Source organism: Monodon monoceros, unplaced genomic scaffold (genome assembly GCF_005190385.1).
Source record: "Monodon monoceros isolate NGI ecotype Baffin Bay Population unplaced genomic scaffold, NGI_Narwhal_1 Super_Scaffold_20, whole genome shotgun sequence".
Taxonomy (NCBI): domain Eukaryota; kingdom Metazoa; phylum Chordata; class Mammalia; order Artiodactyla; family Monodontidae; genus Monodon; species Monodon monoceros.
In genome coordinates this window covers 45482149-45507627 of record NW_021703777.1, presented here as the reverse complement: position 1 = coordinate 45507627, position 25479 = coordinate 45482149, and the positions used below count along the sequence as shown (strand labels likewise).

Here is a 25479-nt window from a genome sequence, read left to right as displayed (position 1 = left end):
TTTATTTATTTATTTTTGCTAAAGCTTTCTTAATATCATAAATCTAAAAACCTAGAGGAATCTTTGGGAAACAAAGTTCATGAGGTTAAAATGAATGTCATACTGTTTTCTCTGGCTCAGGTGGACTTTTCCTTAGGAAGCAGAAGGATATCTGGCCTAAGATTGAACCATTAGGCACCCATGAAACTCATCCTAGAACAGTAGAACTAAGGCATCTTTACTAAGTGCTAGAGATCTGACAGCTAAGGCATTTTTTTTAGGAGTGGATGCTCAAAGCTTCAAAACATCTAGACATCTGTCATTTTTCTTCTTGCTGCCCCTGATTTTAGTTTTTGACCACTAGAATTTCTTCCAGACCCAAGAGTAGAAAAAAAAGAGAGGATGAAACTAAAGCCTAATCATTTGAGTATGTCAGAAAGTTTGATATAAATTTGATAAAGGAAGAATTGGAAATTGTTATCTAAAATGAGGTAAAGCATGTATGTTTCATATGTGTGTCCATGTATATATGCTTGTTGGCTTGTGATTCCCATTCCTATTTTATTGATAACAAGAAGTGGACTTCCTCTGAATACTTATGAAATACATGAAACACACATGTGATTTGTAGATTTTATTTATTTTCTGAAGATCCTAGCTTTCCATTGAAGTGGCTAATGAAAAGAAGTTCTCCTTTCATTTTTGAAAAGTGGTTTATATATATATTCTCTGTATATGTGCATTTTAATAGATGTTCTATACATATATGTATATTATACATAATATGGTATATTTCCATGAATAAATACAGCAGAATCAGTCTAATGAATGGAAACACTATAACTTGAATGTAAGCAAATGGGGCAATTGAAAGGATCTTTCTTAGGAACATGGAATAACCATGCTAACTAAGATGCCTGAAATTATTTGAGGAATGGAATAAAATATAAATAAACGCCTGTAGATTTAAAGAAAGTACTTGCCCAAGTCTTTGATCTGAATGGAGCAGAAAGAGGGGATTGAGGCCTAGGTGGGGTCCAGTTAGCCTTGGCCTCTTGTTCTCTCTACAGGCCTGGCCCCTCCCCTTTTTGAAGCTCAATGGTGTTCACTGGGATGTGGCACAGAATGACTGAAGGGGCTCAGGGACTCCACTGAGAGGGAAGACAATAGGAGCATACTTTCTGAGAAGGCAGGGGTCATAATTTACTTTCATTCTCTCAGTAATCTCCAGGGGTAGGTGCTATGATCATCACCTTCCCCGTTTTTCTGGAAAGTAAACTGAGGTTTAGAGGAAAGTAATAACTTTGCCTACCATCACACAGCTAGTTAGTGGTTATGATAGGTGGAATAATGCCCCCAACCCAAAGTTGTCTACATCTTAAACCAAGGAATATATTTCATGGCTAAAGGGAATTAAGATTGCAAGTGGAATTAAGGTTACTAATTGAGCTGACCTTGAGATTGGGGAGATTCTCCTAGGTTATCTGGGTGGGCCCAACGTAATCACAAGGGTCCTCGTAAAGGAAAGAGGGAGGCAGGAGAGTCAGTGTCAGAGCGAGGTAGCATGGGACTGGCCATCTCTGGCTTTGGAAGATAGAGGAAAGAGGCCACGAGCCACCAGGCATCCTTTAAAAGCTAGAAAAGGCAAGAGAATGGATTCGTCCCTCGAGCCCCCGAAAGAACACAGCTATGATAACACCTTGGTGTTAGCCCAGTGAGACACGATTTAGACTTCTGACCTCCACAACTGCAAGATAATGATTTGTTGAGTGGCTGAGGTGAAGCTTGACTTTTATCCTACCTTTGAGATCAGATCCTTCTGCCCAGTGAGCAGTAAATCAAGAATTGTGGGCATGTCTAGGTTTTCAGGGGCTGCAGCTCATTTGGATGGGCCATAAGGTGTCACTAAGTAACTTCCTGCCCTGGGACCACTCTCTGAAATAAAAGCTTCCCTCCAAAGGAAAGACTATCTCCTGTTTCACTTATAAATCAAGTTAACTCCTGTTGTTTGACTTTAAGTAAATCCTGTTTCCCCCTCCAAGCAAATTTCTTCCCCTTGGTCTCTGCAGTTGCCACCACATTCTTGTGGTGGAAACAGTCAGAAAAGTATTAAACTTATTAAATAAAACCACAAAACCCCGTAATTCAGGAAACACTTTTATGGAGCCCTTGCTATGTGTAAGGAAACTTCAATGTTTTAGTTCATGTAATCCTCACACTAACTCTGTGTGGTTAGTCTTCTCGTTCCCATATTGAGGCTAAAGAGATGGATGCTCAGACATGATGCATATTTCGCCCAAGAACACTCAGTATTGGAAGTGAGATTCTTACCCATGTGGTCTGGCTCTCGAGCCCCCAGTTTTTACACACCACACTGCTTCCACTTCTGTTCTTGGGCTTTCCATCCAGGTTATGAGCCTCAGAAAAGAAATAATATACCTCCTGGGACTTGCCTGGTGGCGCAGTGGTTAAGAATCCACCTGCCAACGCAGGGGACACAGGTTCGAGCCCTGGTCCGGGAAGATCCCACATGCCGCGCAGCAACTAAGCCCGTGCACCACAACTACTGAGCCTGCGCTCTAGGGCCCGCGAGCCACAACTACTGAAGCCTGCATGCCTAGAGCCCGTGCTCCGCAACAAGAGAAGCCACTGCAGTGAGAAGCCCGTGCACCACAACGAAGAGTAGCTCCCGCTCTCCGCAACTAGAGAAAGCCCACAAGCATCAATGAAGAGCCAACACAGCCAAACATAAATAAATAAATTTATTTAAAAAAAAGAAATAATATACCTCCTATTTAGAAAATAACAAAAGAAAGTGACTATATAATTTTCAATAGTAACTGTTGTATATGTATTCCAATTTAAAATAAAACTGTGGAATTTTCCTTGCTGGTCATCTTAAGTGGGAATAGATGACCAACAGGTCATGTTATGGATGAGAGACTCATCCGGGACCCTACAGATAAAAAGGGCCAGAGTCTGGATTAGGGCACAGGATTCCTGACTCTTAACCCAGTGTTCTTTCTTCCACTACAATACACATCATTTTATGACCTGAAAAAGGAGTCTTCAACAGTATAAACCTAACGATTTGGGGTTAGACAAGCAGCAGGTGATGAGAAAGGGAGGCATAACACCTGTATCCTCATGTCACTCAGTGCAACTCGTAGGGATGTCTCTCTGTTTTGTTTAAAGTCCAGCGATTAGTTCTGGGGTCCAAGAAATGCTTGTTCATTTCATAGGACCCCAGAGCCAGATATAGTTCCTTGGAGGAAATTTTATTAGTTTCACTTTATTTCATTGTCCCTACTTTATGTACAGCTTAAAACCAAGCATGCCCACCAGGTTGTAACGACAATTCCAAGTGAATAAAAAGCAACAGCTCTCCAACAGCTTTGTTTGAAAGGTTTTTAATAGATTTCTTTGTTGTTGTTGTTGTTGTTTTCAGGCCGTACCGCGCAGCATGCGGGATCTTAGTTCCCCAGCCAGGGATTGAACCCATGCCCCCTGCATTGGGAGCATGGAGTCTTAACCACTGGACTGCCAGGGAAGCCCCATAGATTTCTTTGTCTACTTATTTTTTTAATTTTTTCTGTATTATTCCTTTAATATAATTTTGCAGTTATGGAGAGTGTATCTCTCCTTAAATCACCAATCGCACAAAACAGCAAACAAATTGTATGTTTCGTTGGATTGACTGTGAATTATTGAATTACCCTTTCCTCCCCATACTCCTCCCTTGGGATCATCCAGGAATGAAAGTAGCCAGGAAAGGAAAAGCAATCACTCAAGAATTCAGAGGTTAGAATGCAGGTGAAATTCAACTGTGGTAGATGTCTACAGGATGAGTTTGATTTTAATTAAAACTCCAGATAGAATTATAAATGGAAACCATTCCATGTTCAGTTTTACTTGGCCGGGTCTTCTCCTTGTCCCAGTGGCACAGAAATGCCAACTCTTTCTCATGTGTAAGCTATGAATTCTGTTGAACCTGTGAGCTCATGTAATAGCTCTGGAGTTCTTAGGATCCCTGAAAGGGGAGGGTGAGAAGGCAGGCGTGTTGGGTGTCAGGTTTCCCGGGCACGTGAAGGATCGGGCCTACAAGTGAAGAAGTGTTCGCGTGAGGACAAAGACCTGGGGGGTTCTCAAGGCAGCAGGCTGGCGAGCGTGGCCTTTGACTAGCAGCCTCAGCTCTGCTCTTTTCCTGACTTTGCAACCCTCAGCAGGTCATTTGACCCCTCTGAGCCTTACTGTTTAGAAAAAGGAGATTATAATATCTTACAGAGACTTTGTGACTTTTAAGATGATGCAGTAAAGTTACTGAAACGCAGAAGGCACTCAACAACTGATAGCAATGATGATGAGGACTCATTCGCTCGTACAATAAATATCGAGCAAGTGCTATGCCCCACGCTGTCCGCTGTCCTGAGCACTGGGGACACAGCAGCGAACAAAACAGACCCAAGACCCTGCCCCCACGCGGCTGACATTCTGTTGGGGAAACAGGTGATGAACAAGACACGTAAGTACTTTGAGCAAAAGTTCTAATAATGATTTTTAGATAAACAGTGTGCATAATCGACATAAACTTAAGATTTAAGCAGGGCTTCCCCCGTGGTGCAGTGGTTAAGAATCCACCTGCCAACGCAGGGGACACGGGTTCGAGTCCTGGTCCGGGAAGATCCCACATGCCACAGAGCAACTAAGCCCGTGTGCCACAACTACTGAGCCTGCACTCTAGAGCCCGCGAGCCACAACTACTGAGCCCGTGTGCCACAGCTACTGAAGCCTGCATGCCTAGAGCTTACGCTCCGCAACAAGAGTAGCCACCACAATGAGAAGCCCACGCATTGCAATGAAGAGTAGCCCCTGCACGCTGCAACTAGAGAAAGCCTGTGTGCAGCAACGAAGACCCAATGCAGCCAAAATAATAATAATAATAATAATAAAGAAATTCATGAATCTTGATTGGTTCATAGATTTAAAACAACAAAAGATTTATGCATTTAGTTAGCCACAATAGATTGAAATCAATTATGTTACCACTGCACCAGCAGATGCATCTCAATATCTCAATTTCTCATTTGTGATAATAAATGGAGACAACAATACAGGTTATGGTGATTCACAGCCCTGTTTTAGCCAATAGCTTCAACTTTCTTGGCAACCAGGTGTACTATCTGAGTTACCAACAGGTAGAACACCCACTGACACTGATGCTGCCAAATAGGAAGGCAGCAGAAGGGCCAGCGGCAGAGGAGGAGGGGGGTAACATGGGGGTCCCAGGTAATCCACAGACTAATACGGCAGCCCGTAATGTGGTTAGCTGAAAGGAGTTAGATGAGGGGTCTACACTTTGTGCCCAACTGGCTCAATTCCAGGCTCACTTGGGCCTATTGGGTAGAACCCCTGGGTAAATCCTAGCACCAAGCAGACCTCCTAGGGCTCCTATGATTCACTAGAAATCGCCTGGCCTCCCAGGGACAGTTGTGTTTATGGATGAATTGAAACACCCAAAGAACAGAAAGAACCCAGCCTTGTTTGGATCACTGTACGTTCTCTGAACTGCCTCCGTGAATGTGCAAGTATTTTAATACAAAGGTATGAAATATACTAAGAACATACTAGAATGTGAACTCGAAGAAAGGAGAACATAAAGTTTTTTCCCTTCCTTGACATTTCACCAGTCCTAGAACAGCTCCTGACATATGGTAGATGCTCAAAAGACATTTGGGATGAAAGAGTTTCTGACCTCTAGGAGTTTAAAACCTAGAAGAGGGGATAGGACATGGTCAGAAATACCCATGACAAAGGTAGTGCTATGGCTTGTCTCCAGGCAGGTAGAAATTGTTTAGAAGAGAAAGAGAGAGATTCAATCTGGGTTGATAAGGAGAAGTTTCATGATGGAGGAGGGGTCTTTGGAGGAAAAAGGAGGAAGAGGAAGAAAGAAACTGAAAATATAGGGTAAGGGCTTAGTGTTAGAGGAAAGGTCTAAAAGTCATCTCTGGTAGGAATTAAAACCCGAAGACAGCATGAATCAATCAGAGAGAGTTTGGAGAGATCTGAGAATCAATTCGTAGCACAGGTGCCCAGCTGATGGTTGGTAAATAAATACCATACCAAAAAATCATCCCAGCCCCCACTTTTTTCAGTTTTAGTTATAAATAATTGTTTTTATTTTTCGGCCGCGCTGCGTGGCTCGCGGAATCTTAGTTCCCCGACCAGGGATCAAACCCAGCGCCCCGTAAGTGAAAGCGCCGAGTCCTAAGCACTGGACTGCCAGGGAATTTCCTGACTTGTTGAAAGTAAGCACTTTAAGCCTCAAAATTCTGTACAAAGTGAAGAGATCATGAGAAACTCTGTAAATACAAAGCGTTATGGAAATAGTTTATCAGAACAGTGAACAACGACACTCTTTATGCCTTTCTTCCTCGTAACATTTGCTTTCGCATTAAATCAGTCATGAGAAGAGCATGATATAAACTACACAAATGAGCTTTTCTTGACTTCCTTTTTTTTTTTTTTTTTTTTTTTGCGGTACGCGGGCCTCTCGCTGTTTTGGCCTCTCCCGTTGCGGAGCACAGGCTCCGGACGCACAGGCTCAGCGGCCATGGCTCACGGGCCCAGCCGCTCCGCGGCACGTGGGATCTTCCCGGACTGGGGCACGAACCCGCGTCCCGTGCATCGGCAGGCGGACTCTCAACCACTGCGCCACCAGGAAAGCCCTTGACTTCCTTTTTTTATGTAAGAAATTGGTCATTTCTTAGGTCTCATTTCGTTCTCATCTTATTGAAAACGTTGGCATACAATACAGAGGGGATTCAATTCTACACACTGGAATTTAAACGGGACTGTTGTATCTGTGGTGTTCGTCATTGCCCCCTCAGCTTTTAGCTCCATACCTGACACACAGTAGATGCTCAGTGAATCTTTGTTGCATGAGTGAGCCAATACGAGGAGGTCCTGTGCACAAAGCTCTGGGGAGGCATTCTGGGGTAAGTAGAGATGGAGTCTAGGTTCCTATCTTCAGAGCTCACAGCCAAGCTGGGGATGGGGTGGGACTATGGACAGGGAATGGGCACTATGTGCTGGGCACTGTTTAAGCCCTTTACTTGCATGAACTCACTTGATGCTCACGAAAGTCTCTGTGGTAAGTACTATCCTTATACAGAAGAGGAAACTGAGGCACAGTAAGAGTAAATAACCTGGCTAAAGTCACACAGCTAGGAAGCGACAGAGCCAGGTAGTCTGGTTCCAGAGCCCCAGCCCTTAAGCCTGAGGGTACACTGCAGCTTTTAGAGTTGTCCATGGGTGCTGTGGGTAGCGGGGAGCAATCCAGGTGGAGGGAAATCTGAGTTGCTGGTGTAGGGCCTTGAGGTTAGAGTGGGCCCGGTGTGTTTGGGGGAAAGGTGAATTTATAGAAGGTCGGCAGGGATAGTAGAATGAATAGAAGAGCACGGGGAAATGACCAACGGCAAAGAATAGCTAAATGAATCCTACCGAGATGTTAGAGTAGAATCTGATATAAATGGAAGTATCTTCATGATACATGATTTTTGATAACCGTAGATACCACTTTTGAAATCCTACCGTAAGCCAGGAACCGTGTTTACCAGTTCATGTGGCTCATCTCATTAATCCTCTCTGCAGCGCTGTGAGGCAGTGCTGTTATCATCCTTGCTTCATAAGGGAGACGTCTGAAGCCTGGAGAGAATAAGTGACTTCCTCCTTTAGGCTATTTGTCTGACTCCTCAAACTCTTAACCACCTCAGTTTAATGCCTCTCTGTTAAATGCCAAAAGATAGTTGAGGACGTGTGTATAGTGTGGTGTTTCTGTAAAAAGAAAAAAATATATATACAGGTCTTCTTTGACTTACAATGGGGTTACGTCAAAATAAATTCATTGTAAGTTGACAATATCGTTAAGTCGAAAATGCATTTAATACATCGAACTTACTGAACTTAGTTTAGCCCACCTTAAACATGCTCAGAACACTTACATTAGCCTACGGTTGGTCAAATCATCTAAAACGAAGTCTGTTTAATAATAGTGTTGAATATTTCATGTAATTTATCGACTACTATACTGCAAGTGAAAACAGGATGGCTGTAAGGTTACAGAATGGTTATCAGTGTATCAGTCATCCGCCTTGGTGACCACGTGGCTGACTGGGAGCTGGGGCTGCTGCCTTGCCCAGCATCATGACTACACATCGCTAGTCCAGGAGTTCAAAATTCAAAGTACAGTTTCTACTGAATGAATATCACTTGCACATCACTGTAAAGTAGAAAAATCGTAAATTGAACCATAGTAAGTCAGGGACCATCTGTATATGAAATTCATAAACTACACTGTAAACAGGCATTACCTTTAGAGAGTAACATGGAGGGAGCCAGGGTAAGATTCACTTTTTCCCTTTCCCTTTACACACTTTCTGAATTATTTTCATCCTTTATAATAAACTAATGAATATACAGTGATTTAATAATAAATTAGTGAACATTATCTTAAAAATAAAGTATTACTTTTAGCTAAAATAAAAGCTGGTGAGGACCAAATTCACAAAATTATTATAGGAATTTGGTTTATTTTATATATATTGAGACCTATTAAAGGTTTTTGAACATGGGGGCAATTCTGGGGAGTAATTATTGAAAAAAGAAAAAATATGGGTCAGGTTGGTTTACTTGTTTTTTGTTTTTGTTTTATTTTTTCCCTTTTTATTCCCTTTCATCATTATTGACACGCCACAGGATCAAGCATTATTTTGCTCTGTTGGTTTCCAAAGCACTTCACCAACTTCTAACATAACACAGCAGTTACTTGATAATTATGTTTAGTGCTTGCTTCCTGCCTCTGCCTTAAGCACCAGAAGAGCAAGGGTTTCTGTCTGTTTTGTCCACTGTTACAGCCTTAGCTCCTGGAACAATTTCTGGCATACAGCAAGTGTTGAATCACTTTGTTGAATGAATTCCACTTTTCAATAGACTTTGTTTTTTATAGCAGTTTTAGGTTCACAGCAAAACTGAGCAGAAAGTAGAGAGCGTCTCCATATACCCCCTGCCCCTCACTGCCTCGCATAGCCTCTCCCATTACCAACATCCCCATCACAGTGGTGTATTTGTTACAACCGATGAACCTACAATGACACATCATTATCACCCAAAGTCGATAGCTTACGTTAGGGCTTACACTTGGTGTTGTATGTTCTATGGTGTGATGTCATGTATCCAACCTTATAGTATCACACAGAATAGTGTCACTGTCCTAAACATCCTATGTGCTCTGCCAATTCTTCCCACCTATCTAACCACTCATCTTTCTATTGTTGCCATAATTTTGCCTTTTCCAGAATGTCATAGAGTTGGAAACGTTCCATATATAGCCTTTTGGGACTGGCTTCTTTCACTTAATAACGTGCATTTAAAGTTCTTCCACGCCTTTGCATGGACTGTTAGTTCATTTCTTTTTTGGTGCTGAATAATATTCCATTGTCCGGAGGTACCACAGTTTATTTACCCCATGAGTTAGCATTTTAGACAATAAAAAATAAATGAGGTAAGAAGAACGCAACTTCTAAAGGAATATAACAGTTGCTTTGAGGGACTTTGGATGGAGGTCGTGAGTGGTTGTGGATGGAAACCGAGTTCTTTCATCCCTTCAGCCTAGGTTTCCGAGCGCCCTCTGTGGGCAGGCTGGGGGCTGGAAGGTGTGGAGACAGGAGGCCATCCATCCCTGCCTTCTTGAAGTTGGCCATGGGAGTAGGGCGTGGCTGCAGCCGGTGGAGCGGGCTCTGCGGGAGTCCAGGCTAGGGCCCCGGGCCACTCACCTGTGGATCCTCATCTTTCCGAGCAGATCGAAGAAGGGGGCAAAGCGGACCTGGTGAGCTCCAAACTGCGGGCCGGGGACGAGGTGGTGCGCATCAACGCGGTGGTGCTGAGCAGCTCGCGGAGGGAGGCCGTTTCCCTGGTGAAAGGATCCTACAAGACCCTGCGGCTGCTGGTGCGCAGGTAGGCTGGGCGTGCGCCAGGTCCCTCCTCCGCCTCCCCCCCGCCCTAAAGAGCTTGTTCTTTAAACCTCGCCACGTGGATCCTTATGGCGGCCCCCGCCCCTAGCCCGCGCGCAATTTTCCTTGCCCATCTTGCAGCTTGTGAAGACATTTCAGACGCTACGGTCTTGTGAAACCCTGGCTTTCCCAGCAGGGGCTGGCTTGGCAGGGTTCACTGTACTTTATACCTTTCCGGGCTTGCTGAGACGTGACCTTGATCCCCGATGTGGTCAGACTCTATGAGGCGTCGTTTCCCTGTGGGACAGGAGAAAGCCGTGGGCTTGGTGCCTTACGAGCATTCCATTAGCCTCACCCACCCCGGGGGTCTGCAGGGTAGGTCATCAAAACAAGTGACTTCCCGCTTTTGTTTGCTTTGTTTTGTTTTTCTGGTCGTGATAGTGGTGGTTCCTCTGCTGGAAAAGGTTTGGCTTGTGATTGGTTATGATGCTTTAGAGTAAGAAGCTTCTTAGTTCCAGGAAAACAACTCGTGGTGAAGGAATTACATATGGAAAAGGAAAGGAAGTTAAAATTTTTTTCAATCATTATTACAAGCCAAGCATTGCTGGAGATGTTTTATATTAACATAGGTAAATATGTTCATTGAACCTGCGCAAGAACCTGGTGAGATAGCTAGCATTGTCCTCACTTTGTACGCAAGAGGTTAAGTAAGTTACTGAAGGTGGCAGGGCTGGTGAGTGGAAGAGCGACGAAGGAGTCTAGATGCTTCTGGTTCAGCTTCACCAGGCCACCTGAGTGTTATTACTTTGACCTACTAGGTCCTGGGCTTACATATGTTTGGATATTTCTTCACTAATCAGGTTTTGGCTGCATCACATGACAAATAAATGTTATAATACTCGAGAATGTTTAAGTTGGTGGAACTTCAGGAGTCATTAACCAAACCAGGCCGTTTTTTTGTTTTGTTTTGTTTTTTGGGTTTTTTTTGCGGTACGCGGGCTTCTCACTGTTGTGGCCTCTCCCGTTGCGGAGCACAGGCTCCGGACACGCAGGCTCAGCGGCCATGGCTCACGGGCCCAGCCGCTCCACGGCATGTGGGATCTTCCCGGACCGGGGCACGAACCTGTGTCCCCTGCATCGGCAGGCGGAGTCTCAACCACTGCGCCACCAGGGAAGCCCCATGCCATTTTTAAGATGTGTACAGTAAGCTGGTCTTCTCGTCATGTCTCATATAGTCTCTTAGGGGCACCACTTGTGCCTGCGTTCATTCACTCCTCAGGGGTGTGAGCCCTTGCTCAGCGGAACAGCAGCTCCTCCCAACCACAAAAACACAGCCCGTGGGTGTGGTCCCACCACGTCCCCAGGCTCTAGTGATTCTCCGCAGTGTGCTGGGCTGTGTCTGGTTTCTCTTCAGGGCTTGCTTCTCTGGTGGCCAGTGATGCAGAGTGGCTCAAAGTATAGGCACCAGAGTCAGATCAGGCCTGGGTTCAAATTCTAGGGCTGCCATCTTCCAGCTATGTGATCTCGGGCAAATTACTTAACCTTATTGAAGATTCAGTTTCCTTATTTTTGATTGGGGATTAAAATACCTACTTTCCAAGGTGATCAGAATGCTTTAATGAAATACTCTACATGGTAACTCATGGTAACAACAGGCGCTGCTGCCATTACTTTTATTATTATTGGCCAGCTCGAGGCATAGGTCCATTATTTGTGGGTCAAGATTTGAGTAAAGCAAGCAGTCATCCCAAACACAGTGGCCGATTTCTCAAATAGATGGGTTGGAAGGCTCGGAACCATTAGGTCTGTTCCATGTGCCCAGAAGAGCGTTGAAGGTTTTGAACTCACTTTGGCACTGGAACCCAAAATCCAACTTGAGAACACTGACATTTGTCTGCTGAGGATCGACAGCGGAATCCACACTCTCGGTATGTTTCGATGGGACCCTGGTGATAGGTTAACCTCCGGAGAGGGCTGCCCTGTTCCCTACTGTGAAAAGTAGTCATGCTGGCTTCCAGTTATGCCTTCTAGTTGATGGTGACATGAGATTTGAATCACTTCTTCCAGCAGAACAGGCAACAGACAATCCTGGGGTTGAAATCTGTCCTTGTCGTTCGCAAATTGTGTGACTTTGGGCCTCTTTATAAGCCTCAATTTTTTCATTTATAAAATAATAATAGGAAATAATAATTCCTGCCTCAAAAGGGCATTTTGAAGATTTAATGTATAAAGTATAAATACATAGTAGATGTGCAATATTTGCTCATTATTATCCTGAATTGGGTTGGAGAGGCATGTGGCGATACGGACTATTGCCATATTACCAAATATGCTGGATGCCTGGTTATCAAGAAGCTCCCACCCTCACCCTTTTATTCCCTTCGTGAATTTACCACCGTTAAGGGGCTGGTCCCCAGCCTTACAGACCTGGTCATGACAAGTATAGAACTGGTCATGACTGTGCCCAGGATCTCACGGAATTTAGGAATGTTAATTCACATCATCCAAACTCATAGGAAATTGAAGGATATGCACCAGAATGTCAACGCATTAACTCATTTTGAAGAAGACAACTGTAAGTGGAATAAGTATCCCAAGGGGACCAAGAATCAGTAAACTTTATCCCCACAGGAGAAAGGAAGGACCATAGGAAGTCTGTCCATAATTAGGTCAGGAGGTTGCGTGCTGATCTCAGACTCAAGAGTGAAGAGCGGGTCTGAGGCTCCGGAATGTGCTGGCATCCGCGCTGATGGCCAGATGGCCCATCTTTCCATTGGAGACGCGTCTGCCAGGCGGGCCAGACGTTCGTGCTGCTGAATCAGAGCCCTTTCCTCTCTGGACCGCAGGGAATCCTTCTGCCAAAGTGCTCCTCTCCAGTCCCATTTCTTCTCTGCCTTCCACATCAAATCCCCTTTCTGATTGACACATTCTTTCTTTAGATATGCTAATGAATCGATAAGGTTACTGAAGAGTCCTTGCACTCTGCTTCTGCTGTGGGAAACATTTTGTCTCTAAGATGCCTTTTGAATATGTCTTATCTCATCTATTATGTGTTGATTTTTATAGTTGAACTCTCTGAGTTTGAGGAGAAGGAGGCAGTCTTTATTTCTCACACATATTTAGAGATGGGGATTTATAAACATGCTTTGGTGGACATGGATAGACATTCCTCCCCTACATTACAGAGAACTGGGTAGAGAAGCCCCATGCTCTGCATTAATCTGGCTCTATACTTAGTTTAGCTGTCACTTTCCTGAGAAGTCTTGCCTTTATATCTTGGCCCATGTCATGTCCAGAGATTTCATTTCCTTACACTTGATTCTAACAGGGTGACTTGTTATTTCATTTACTAGATTTCCTTTTTTTCCTAAGTGATCTCTATACTTTTAAAAAAGATTGAGGTGTCTTCCAGGAAACGTGATTGGGAGGTCTGCTTCCTGGAGGAATCATTTGCCTAGTGAAAATGTGTATATGTATCAGCAGTTCCATCTGTACCTGCCTCCTTTTTTCTTAAAGTTAGTTTTGGGTGCTTGAGGGTAGCACCTCAGGTTGGGCAGGTTTCCTCATCCATCATAAATATGCCAAGAATGCAGAGCAGGGTAGTGGTGTTTATATAAGTTTTGAGGGTGTCTTACCCAGTGACTGAAAACAATCAAAAGTAAAAACACCTTCTTAAAAGGCTACAGTGACAAGAGAAATGCAAAGTCTCGAGTGAGTCGTGGGTCAGTGACCTTAGAAGATCTGCTGACCCATAAAGAGGGCAGCGTTTAGTCCTCTGGGAGGAGGGAGTGAAGGGGGTGATGTGGGTGCTTATGAGGACAGAGAATGTGTCCACTGCTAAGTACACAGAGGTCTGCAGCTAGTGGTGGATAAATGGAGAAGAAATGATAAAATGAGAAGTGAGCCAGAGAAAAGACCTTCGAAAAGGAAAACAAACATCTCTCAGTTGAAGGGAAACCGAAGGAGGGAAACCTTCGTGGAATGCAAGGACAGTACAAAGGATGTAAATTAAGAAAGCAGACATGTACACAAATAAGAGTCAATACTCCAAACCCTCTCTAAGATCAACAGAGACTTTATTTGGCAGGTAGGTGTAAAATGCATGTCTTAGAGCCAGTAACATTTAGAATGAATGGTAACTAAGGACAAAGGAAAGGGTCTTCAGGTTTAATTTAAATCCCTGAGGGTGATTGCAAGGTGCTTTTAGTACAGGGAGTACTCACTGCTGTTTGCAGAAAACCGAAATTTTAAATTAAAAAAATCAAAGGCTACATTTCCCTTTCAGAACAGACTGTTGGGGTTAATTGCTGGATATGCATCTAACCTCATGTTTTCACCCTGAGTTGGGACTCTAATTCCTGTCTTGACTCAGATCATCAGAAAGGCACTGTAACCAATGGGGCATTGTAACCCCAATAAGAATGCCCCGAACCACCCATTTTTCTTGGTAAATCCAACCTCTCAACCTTCTGCATCAAGTTCCTACTTTTACCAAATACTATTCTACTCCTAACTTTGGTATCAATGGTTGGTTTGGCAAAGAAGAATTTGGGGGTACATTTCATGTTAAATGTTTTGTACTCTTTTTGCAAGGCTCATGTAAGCCACTTGGAAGTCAGATTCTTTCTTTCTAGGAGAAAGGATGCATGAGATGGTGATGCAAGTTCGACGCTGCCTGGAAAACAGTCATTTACTTTGATTCTTGCCTCAAAGGATTATTGTGAGAATTAAGTGAAAATATGTATGTTCAGTATATGGTGTAGGTGATTAAAGGACAAACTCTCCTGAGAATAAATTGCATATTTGTGAAATAATTACCTCTTGAAAGAAGCCCATTTTAATCTCTAAAACACAACGATTGGAGGTCCCAGTGAATAGGAAGGCTGTGTGGGGAAATGGTCTTTCTAGGCATAGGGGGCAGCATGTCTGATTCAGAACAGCACACAGAGGGTGGGGAAACATGAGCCCCTTTTTAAAATGAAATCTTACCCCTGAACTTTCCCACCATCCCTGCAAATCTGATACTGCTTCTCCCCTTCCCATTCATTTAGTTTATGAGTTGACGTGTTGGAAAGGAACGTTTATTTTTTATTTGACTGAATATATGTGCTCGTGTGTGATGAGAAGAAGGGGGTAAAACTAGATCACATTTTACTGGGAAAAGTGAAATTGAGGAGAAAGGAGGGTTGAATTCATAAAAACAAACAAACAAACAATAAGCATTTGCCTAAAATATGTGTACTCCCAGGCTTCGTGACTTGCCCTGTGTTCAGACTCAGGTTTCTGTCCTGAATCGGATCATCAGAATTAGAAGGGGCCAGATTGAGAATCTAGGTTTTGTCACTTCACCCCACGGCTCTGCCTAGAGGTAGAAATGAGGGAACTGCACCCAAAGATGTGTAGGGACTCACCCAGGGCCACATGCAAAGAGACAAAATGAGGATGGAGGTCTCTGAGAAGCAGGTCTTGGAGCGTCTTGGCATCTCGAGCAGTGAGCTAGTGCTTTACACCCAGCTGCCTCCTTCATTTAGAAATATTCGTGATGCTTAAAAAACAGGCGAAAAAGGGCTTCCCTGCTGGCGCAGTGGTTAAGAATCCACCTGCCAATGCAGGGGACATGGGTTCGAGCCCTGGTCCGGGAAGATCCCACATGCCGGGGAGTAACTAAGCCCGTGCACCACAGCTACTGAGCCTGCACTCTAGAGCCCACGAGCCACAACTACTGAAGCCCGCGCACCTAGAGCCCGTGCTCCGCAGCAAGAGAAGCCACCGCTCACCACACCTAGAGAAAGCCCGTGCGCAGCAACGAAGACCCAACTCAGCCAAAAATTAATTAATTAATTAAAAAGAAAACCAGGCAAAAAACAAAACCAAGAAAAACCCAAATAAACTGATTTTTAATTCATCTAGGAAAAACTGAAAGGAGAGGCGATTCCCCACTGACCTTGAACTTCCTGGGGAGTTCAGAGGAAATGCATCTCACTGCTTTGTGCACCCCACTGGCTGGCTGACTCAAGGCCCTCCATCAGCCTCTGGAAATAAAACTACTTGTAGCCTTACAGCTGCTTCCTCCCTTGTAACAAAAATGGTGATGAAATTAAGTTCACCACCGCCCTCAGCCCATGCTCCCCCCTGAGGAGACCATCCCACATTTCTGAGGGTTAGCAGGGTGAGATGACATTATCGGAATGGAATGAGGTGGGTGGCTCACACACTTGCTACCTCCGTGTTAGGTTTCTCTGACCTTTTTATGTCTAGATTGAGTTGTGAGACTGTAGCTCACCCAGGATTTGCAAGTCAGTGATCTTGTAAGAAGTATCTGGTAATGAACGGAATGCTTTAAAGGCCTTTTGAAGAATGCAAAATGAACTATTCATAAAAAAAGGATTTTGCAAATCAGTTCCTTTTCTAACTCATGGTTACATTTTATAAAACACACACACACACACACACACACACACACACACACACACACACCCCTGCCTGACTGTATTTCCTTAAAAAAGCAGCTGTATTCTTAAATCATCTTAATCTTACTCTGCTTAACCACCTAATGTCTCTTTTTAACTATTTTAAAGCAATTTAAAGAAATAGTTCATTAAGAGCTTTAAAAAGTAAATTGAACAGAACTCCCTATTTTTAAAGCAGCAAAGTTTGAAGGGAGGGTGGAAACTCTTCTAGAGCATAAAAAGCATCTGGGTTTTTTTTTTTTTCCTCATCAACTGGCAATCTCTAAACCAGCCTGCACAGCACCAAGTTGCCGGTTCTCAGATGTGAGATGGCAAACAGCATGGGAAGAGAAGTCCGTATCATGGGGACTCCACTTGGAGCTCGGCTGTGTGCTGGCCGTCGTACCATGAGGATAGCTCAATCCCTCTGAGACTTGAAGTTTCTTCTTAAAGTAGAGAACAGTAATAGTATCTTCCGTACTGAGTTGCTGTAAGGGGAAAGTAAGATAGTGTATATGAAAACGGTTCATTGGAATAAAATATTGAGTCATTATTCCATGAGAAGCTTCTGTTGTAGTCTCAGCTCAAGAAAATGTACCCGACTGCGTGCCCTTATGATTGTTTTATTTAATGCACTCATTTGACTTGTTTGTACAGATGAGAACATAGGGCTTTAAAGTCTCTGATTATAACCTTTTCGCTAAGAGGAAGTGTAGTGTTAGAGATCGTACCAACGAGGCCCAAGTTCAGAATGAGGGCTTAAAGAAAAAGACCACGTGTGCTCTGGAGAACTTGAGTAGGAAGCGTTCTGATTCTGAAACAAGTCAAAGCTCCTTGGCGGGAGACTGCATACAGAATAGGACCCTCTGACTGCAGAAGGGGGTTCTCAGGCAAGTGTCTTTCATCTCCTGGTGCATTCAATTAAATGGTCAGGTTCTACGGGCACATGTGTGTAGCACAGGCTGAGCAATTGGAAAAGGTGGTGTTCTTTAGCACAATACGTGGCGTTTGGGGAAATTATGATGTCACAAAACAGTTCTCAGGTGGACAGGCAGGAGCCTAAGACAAACAGAAAAGGAACAATAATCTTTTGACAGACAGCTGCAAAACTGTTCCTGAAGCTCCAAGTACTCACCAGGTGCACAACAAATGTGGCTTCTTCTACCTCGCCTGGACACAGAAGCCACATGAGAAGGATTTTTGTCCCCTGTAAGTTCCAAGAATTGTCTCTCAAGATATAAAAGAGGACCCCATGCTGTGCTCTATGGCTGAGTCCTCTGTGGAGGTGCAGGTAGGGGGTGTGCGAGTCCCAGTGCCCTCTGACGAGATCCCTGAGCTGTGGTGGCCCCCAGTATGGTGGCAGCATGGCTCTGAGCGTCCCGTATGGTACCTCCCACCTGCATGCCTCCCTAACGCTTGTGATGACCCTCTCAGCCCCTCTGCCCACACTGGTACTTCACTTGTCCTTTCGCTCTTCTGCTCTCTTCAGTTTTTCACTTGTGCAAAGGCTGCAAATATCTGGGACGTGAATACAGACCCCAGGCTGCGGTACGGTTTGCATCCCATCTGAAGACCCAGGATTAGACTTCCCCAGAGGGGAAATCAGGATAACTGAGAACTGTGGTAACTTACCCCTTAAACATTTTTTCCACTTGAGCAAGTGATTGAGAGGAGGGGAAGGAGGCAGCTGCAGTGGCCTTCGACCCCCAGAAACTTTTCCAAGAGGCCTAGCATCATGGGAATTTGCTCAGTATGCTTTGAGGAGGTATTTCAATCCTGCTGGGACCAGACTCAGAGCAGTTTTTGGCTTCCCTGGAGTCTTAGGTTTGAATGTCACTGTCTAGAAGTATAGTATTCGATTTCCTAACCAGTTGTTCCTTCCCGTGGAAAATTCATGTAACACATTATTAGGTTTCCTAAGAGGTATGCAATAAGACTCCCTTACTGTAATGAGAAAAGGGACATTTTTCCTGTAGCCCATAATGATAACTGTTATTTTTATTCATTGGGTTACATATGCTCACTGGCTACGCACTGAACACTAGCCACATACAAAGGAACGCTGTATTGTTCCCCACGAAGGAGGTTTGATGATAAAAGACCTGGTTTCATTCCTGGGATAACATGTAACATGGTTTTACTTCAGACAAATGTATTCCAAGCAGGAGTCACCCCCTCCGTGCCCAGCCATTAAGGGCTCTGTTTGAGCCTTCGTAGAGGATATGCAGTCTCAGTCCTGAGATCACACAAAAGTTATGGTGGAATCCTTTTCCCCAGTTCTAGATCAGGGTGCATTAGCTAGAAAAAAATTAGTTTGGGTGATTCTGATTTAGAATATGAGCCCACTTACGATTCTGCATCCTTGCGTCAAAACAGCTTAAAGCTGGTCTGTCTCAAACTTGGCTACACGTTGGAATTACCTAGGGAGTTAAACAAACTGATGGCTGGCTCCCACCCCCAAAGACTCTAATTTAATTGTCATAGGGTGTAGCCTGGCTTTGGACATTTCTATGGCTGCCCTGGTGATTCTAATGGGCAGTGAAGTTTGAGAACCGCTGGCTTAAGCTGCAAGTTGAAGTGGAAAAGAGAAACAATGAGTTGGTAGAAACTGAGAGGGAGAAGAAAGGCAGAGTGGAAGGGGTCATAAGGATAGTAGCGGGAGGAGAATCAAGAAGGCAACTCAAGAGGGGCAGTGAGTAGAGCAGAGCCTTGAGAATGGGGGCAACTAAGGTGCAAAAACAGAGCCCCTGCTGAGGTCTCTGAACCATCCGGGACCCAGAGAGGCCTGCAGGGAAGGGCTGCTGCAGCAGTGGCTCCTGGTCTAGCATTTCTATGAGATCTGTTTCTCTATTACTGCTATATGGAGGTGTCGCTTTTTTTTTTTTAACATCTTTATTGGAATATAATTGCTTTACAGTGGCGTATTAGTTTCTGCTGTATAACAAAGTGAATCAGCTATATGCATATGCATATCCCCATATCCCCTCCCTCTTGCGTCTCCCTCCCACCCTCCTTATCCCACCCCTCTAGGTGGTCGCAAAGCACCACGCTGTCCTCCCTGTGCTATGCAGTTGGTTCCCACTAGCTAAAGCTCATCAAGTGATGTTACTACTGACAAATGGGCGTGGGTGGGGGAGCACTTGTCTGGCCCTTCCTGGGAACACCTGTGACCCGAGCCATTAACACGTGCCACTGCTCCAGGAGTTCATTTCTACCAGCAGGTGTTGGGGCCGCCATTTAGAGCGGGTAGACCCATACCCATGACACTGCAGTTGCCGTGCTCACTCTACATGCCGTCTCTGGATGGTGCCCCCATGAAACCAACCATGAAAGAAAGATGGCTTGACGCCATTGAACTTATTCAATCTAATGGGATGCGCTACGTGAAGACGACGTCAAGAGGTCCCGAGTGAAAGAAGCACATGAGCTTGTTTCATTTACTTCATCCGTCCCCGGTTTTTAAAAATCACACTGTGGGTAGCCTTAGCACCAGTCCCCCATTTCTTGAGACCCAGGGGTAGAGAAATGGTTTCTGGAAAGGATTGCTAAAAACCACCCACTACATATGTCCTTAATGGTACATCAGAGCTTTGAAGGTCCTGGCACTTTTGTCCTGTTCTGGATAATTCCACTGTTTTGCTCACCCCTTTCCTTTTGGATTATATATTTTTAGGTCTTATTTAATTATAACCGCTCCAAGATCACAGGTATCCTAGTGAGGTCCTGGCAAGAGGCTTCAAGTATAGGTTTGGGAACGCTAAGAACGTCAGGTGCTTAGCCTTTCAAAGGCTGGGAACCGCCTGGGTCTGTCTGACTGGACATGACCCCTAAGGCTCTTTCTCCTTTGACCATTGCTAATTAAAGTGGCAACCTCAAATATGTGTTCGTCGCTACCTGTCTTCTCACGGTTCTGTTACCTCTGGCATCCTAGCGTGTAGAGCCTGGTGCGTCCTTGGTAAAATTATACCTCTAAGACCAGCCTTATGACACCTCTGCCTCTATCACTAACATGTTTGTTCCACTGCCCGCTGGTCTAGAGCCCCACGTCACTGTCTCCACGCGCTGCCAGATCCTGTGTACAGTTCGTCGGTGCATTTGAAAAATGCAGCTTCTCCACTCGCCCCTCATTCTGCTGTCAGACTCCTGTCTGATGCTGCGTTGGCTTGGTGGGTGGGAGGTGTGAAATCATCCTCGGGTCGGTTCCTTGATTAGTGCGTTTATTGTTTATGTGGGAGGGTTGCTATGTTGTTTTGCGAGCCCTGGACACCTGAAACAATCTTTCACGGAGTTGTCACGGGAGTGAGATGTGTTTCCTAACCTTCTGTCCTTCACCCTCATAACTTAAAGGAGCAAAAGATGAAAGAGAATTATTGTTTTTCACTAGTGGCTGCATATTACTTAAGTTTTTCCAAAAGGTAAGTTAAAAATTTTTAAATCAATTAAACCCTTTTGAGTTCCTCCCTTGCTTCCTTCAAGTATTTGCTCAAATATTAGCCTTCCTTGTACAGCCAGTTGAAAATTGCCGCCCCCTTTCTACCATGTCCCCAACACTCCTTATATTTTATTTTCACCTGTGAGACATACACTCATAAAGCTATTCATTCCGTTTCCTCTCATTAGATGATAAACTCCTTAATGGCAGAGATTTTGTTCTGTGTGGTGTCCCCAGTGCCTGGAATGGTTCCTAGCACATGATAGGTACTCACTGAATATTTGTGAAGGAAAACATACCCAGTGAAAACAAAAGCATACCCAACAGCAGCTGCGTGGTGCAGTGGAGGGAGCCCAGGCCCGGAGCCCGGTTGCCTGACTTTGAATCCCAGCTTTAGCATTTGCTCGTCCACTGCTTTAACCTCTAACATGGTTTCATTATCTGTAAAATGGGTGTAATAATATCTCCCTCACCGGTGTTGTAAGTTGCTATATAAACATCAGCTGTTATGAATTATGTCACTGGACGGGGTGAGTCCTTGTGCTTGCGTTAAGAGCTCGTTAGGGGCACTGTCTCTCAGCTGAGGTTTTTTTTTTTTTAATAAGTCTATTTTTATTTTTTTAACATCTTTATTGGAGTATAATTGCTTTACAATGGTGTGTTAGTTTCTGCTTTATAACAAAGTGAATCAGCTATACATATACATATATCCCCATATCTCCTCCCTCTTGCGTCTCCCTCCCACCCTCCCTATCCCACCCCTGTAGGTGGTCACAGAGCACCGAGCTGATCTCCCTGTGCCATGCGGCTGCTTCCCGCTATCAGCTGAGGTTTTAAAGCTGGTCGGACGCAAGCTTGCTGGCCGTGAGCCACCTTTACCATTACATGATGACCCCTATCTGGGAGTCAAGGCAATCCAGAAGGATGCCAAAACAAGGGTGCAGATGGATTCCTGATGACATTGTTTGAGACCCTGGACCCAGTCAGATCCAGTCAGACCCTGGTCTTTTTGGTTGTGTGAGCCAGTAAACCTCCTCTATGCTTTAAAAAAAAAAAAAAAAAAGACCACGCTTTTCACCAGAGAAGGATCCTGTTTGAAGGCATTCTCCCCTCTGTGAAATGAGATCGACCGGATCCCTCCTCCCTTTGCAGCCCCGTGCCTCGGTGCGGTAGCCATCTCCAGCCCTCCCTTGGGGGTTAGGTCCTGGGAGCCTGGCTTTCAGGATGCTCCCAGTGGCAGGGCCCGCCCTTCACTGTGCCCCCAGCTTCTGCGAGCCTCGCTGGAGCCAGGGCCTCTGCAGTCACCTGTCACGTGGAGGCTGGGATCCCTTTCCAAGGCCCCCTCCAGCGACAGTGCTGTGCACTGGTTGCGGACACTGACTTCCAGTCGGGCCAAATGCTTTCACCTCCCACCTTCCTTTCTTTTCCTCTGGGAAGTGAAGACACTCATCCCTACTTTGTATGAAGGTTGTGACAATAAAGATGACACGTGTGAAGAAGAAACCAGGACTCTGGGTTTGCTGCCTCTCTCTTCAGTCAGTGACTAGCTGTCCAGCAAATGCTTGTGAGTGGAGGCATTTCCATCTTTCATTAAGAGAAGTGGTTTCTCCCCTACGTCTCGCACAGTTTTACCCTACGTCTCGCCTAGTTTTACTGCCCCAAAGCCCAAAAGATGTGGTGAGAGAGCACGATTCAAGGAGGATGGGGATTATGTTTCCTGCCAGTGAAAGTCAGACTCAAACTGGACAGAAATCAAATTTGTCAGAAGGAGAAAGCAGTGGGAAAAGGCGACCTGCTGATGACTGTAGATGCAAGAGAACTTTAGTATGGAGGTGGGGGTCACAGGTCACTGGCAAAGCCCCTCTCTTGACCCCCTGAGGAGCAATTCTGGAGAAACTGCCGCCTGCTTTATGGAAGTCAAAGCACCCAGAAATGGAAGGTCTAGCCATAGGTCCCAGGACCAGGAACACAGAATTAGGAAAAGAAGCCAAGTTTGCTAACATGAGTCAGCTGTTTCAGGGCACACAACTCCAAGGCCAGGCTCTTCTTTCCTCTCATCTTATGGCTTTTCCTTTCTCCGTTGGTGGCAGGAACTGTAATTTGGTTTGTTTATGTTTTATCTGATGATTCTCCCTTCTCACTCTTCAGCATCTTTCACGTTTCATGTTATCTTCCTATAACAGTTCTTACTCAACGTATGAAACACGTTTAAACACATTTAAACAACTTGCATCAAAATCAGCTGTCGTCCCTGTTTAACATGCAAATCCCTGTACTCCCCTAAATCAGACTCTCTGCTGGGGGAGCCTGCTTTGTAGCAAACTTGCCAAGGGATTCTAATCCCCACCGAGGCACACAGCCTGAAGCACTGGAAGGTGCGCCTCAGCCTTCCTGTGGCTGGGAGGTCATTCCTATGGATCTTTCCTTGTCTCTTTGGCCCACATTGGCTCAAAGGATGGGATCAGTGTCGATCTGAGCAATTCCATGGTTATTCCTTGAAATGAAAGACTAGCTCCACACATCTTCTTGGCCATGATATATAAGTAAAATTCAAAATTCAGATTTTCAGCTTTAAACAGAGATCGGGTATGGTTCTCGTCTTCTCGGAGCTCCTTCACAAACATCTTAGAACACAACCCCAATGCACGGAAATGTTCAAAAACAGCAGTAGTGTGTGGCCTGCCTTCTTTCCAAGGGCATGATGGCTTGCAGCAGTTTCTAAAAATAGACCTTTCTGATCCAGGTCACTAAGCAGGAATGGCCTCTGTGTCACTCTGTTTACACAGGTTTACATTTGACACCTTCATAACAAGAATACTGACTTGGTGAGGCCTGAGGGCCCTCCTTGGTCTGTGGGAATTCTTAGTGAGGGCAGCATCCCCACGAGGCCAGCGGTGTTTGGATTCAGGGCCCTTTCAACCTTCGCTTCATGATTCCTCATCCTCTTTCCATCACTGTCTCAAAGTCAGGGGCAGAGGTCAGAAATTCCAAGTCATTCCACGAGATCCTAACGAACAGAAAAACAAGCTCACGTTCAGGAATGTAAGACCCACAGTGTTTTGTTTCGTTTAATCTGCCTTGCATTTTTCCTCTTTGCACACTTGTGAGTTTACAAAGCATCATATAGTTGCAAATGTAACTTCGAGACCTTTCAGTAGAATGTTCAGAAAAAGCTTGTCTTTGATTTTTTTTGGAACAGCTCTGCGGTAGTGAGAGGTCTTCTCTTTTTGTACAGTAATTCATGGCACCCCTAACCTGTCCCATAAATGCAGATGACATGACTGGTATTATAAATAGAATGAAAATTTCTTGGGATTAACATTCTAAAATTAAGGACATGGGATAAAAGAATGGGGGCACTTGACATTGAATATATGTGATGTGATTGAACTGGCCCACTGGGCCTTCATAAGATTCGTAGTATTAGGTTCTGAAGAAGTGGATTAATTTGCATCAAATGCAGAATGTTATCTCTAGGAATCAATTTTGATTTACGAGTTAGCTTGCTAGCACTAAAGAAATGATTCTTGTAAGCTCTCACCTCTTAGCTTTGGGTGTTCTAAGCATTTCATTATCTCATTTAATTCTTACAACAACTCCATGAAATAGGTATTATTATTACTCAATTTTACAGGTGAGGAAACAGACTTTTTAATAGGGTAGCCTGGCCAAGGGGACACATCTCTTAAGGGTGGATTTGAACTCCAATCTGTCTTACACAAAAAAAGCCCAGGCTTTTGAGTCAGATGAGCTGGTGTGGTTGCTCAAACTAGTGTGGGTTCTTCAGCCCCTGAGCAACACAGTTGGGTTCCATCAGTGCTTTCATTTGTTTTGCTTTAAAGATAGTACTCACTGGTGCCTTTTGTTTTTCCAGCAGTGTTGTCCACATTCCCGTAAATAAATTAACCCTCCCATCTTGTCTAACTCATTTGATGGGAGCAAGTCTACATGCCAATAAAAATAGAAACAGGAGAAACAGTGCAGCAAGAAGGGAGAAGTGACAGAGGGTTTTATGGTTATTAAGATATGAATACAGGCTCATCATTTTCTATTCTCCCCCAAACAAGACAAAAGAGCCCCACAACTTGATTCCAATCACAGTTTGTTCTATAATTTTTAAATGGTTGAAATACGTGATTAATATTGAGATGCTGGAACATCCATTGTTTTATAAGAGAATGTTTGAGATTTTATCACTTCTCTCCCAAATAGTAGATGCTCGATAAATGATGTTGAATTTAAGTCCTAGACTTATGAGTACTCACCCAAAGCCCTAGAAGACCCTTTGTCCATGGCAGGATGAACTAATCCAACTCCTAAAGAAGATGCAGTTTGCGTTTGCGGTCTGTTCTGGCCAGCACCCGAATGAAGCCCCCTGGCTTCTCCGCATCTCAGTACCTCTCAGCGCTCTCTGCACACCCTACCCCACCTCTCTCAAATCTCTCCTTTCCTAGGAATTGTTCCTCCACACCTGCCTCTTTCCTGGTTCCTCATTCAAACTCACCTTTCCATTTCCTGTTCCCTCAGAACCTTGCTGGAGTATGACTTGCAAAGCTCCAAAGACATGGGCAACAATAGTTGAAGTCCTTTGAGAACAATACAATCTTACACT

General features: G+C 44.5%; 1 protein-coding gene across 1 annotated transcript in view; it reads left to right on the top strand.

The window, feature by feature from the left end:
• Positions 1 to 25479, top strand: part of SHROOM3 (shroom family member 3) — a 249965-nt gene that overhangs the window by 45343 nt on the left and 179143 nt on the right. The window contains exon 2 of the mRNA XM_029234656.1: positions 9836 to 9990. Within this exon, the coding sequence (XP_029090489.1) occupies positions 9836 to 9990 (155 nt within the window). The remainder of the gene's footprint in view (positions 1 to 9835; positions 9991 to 25479) is intronic.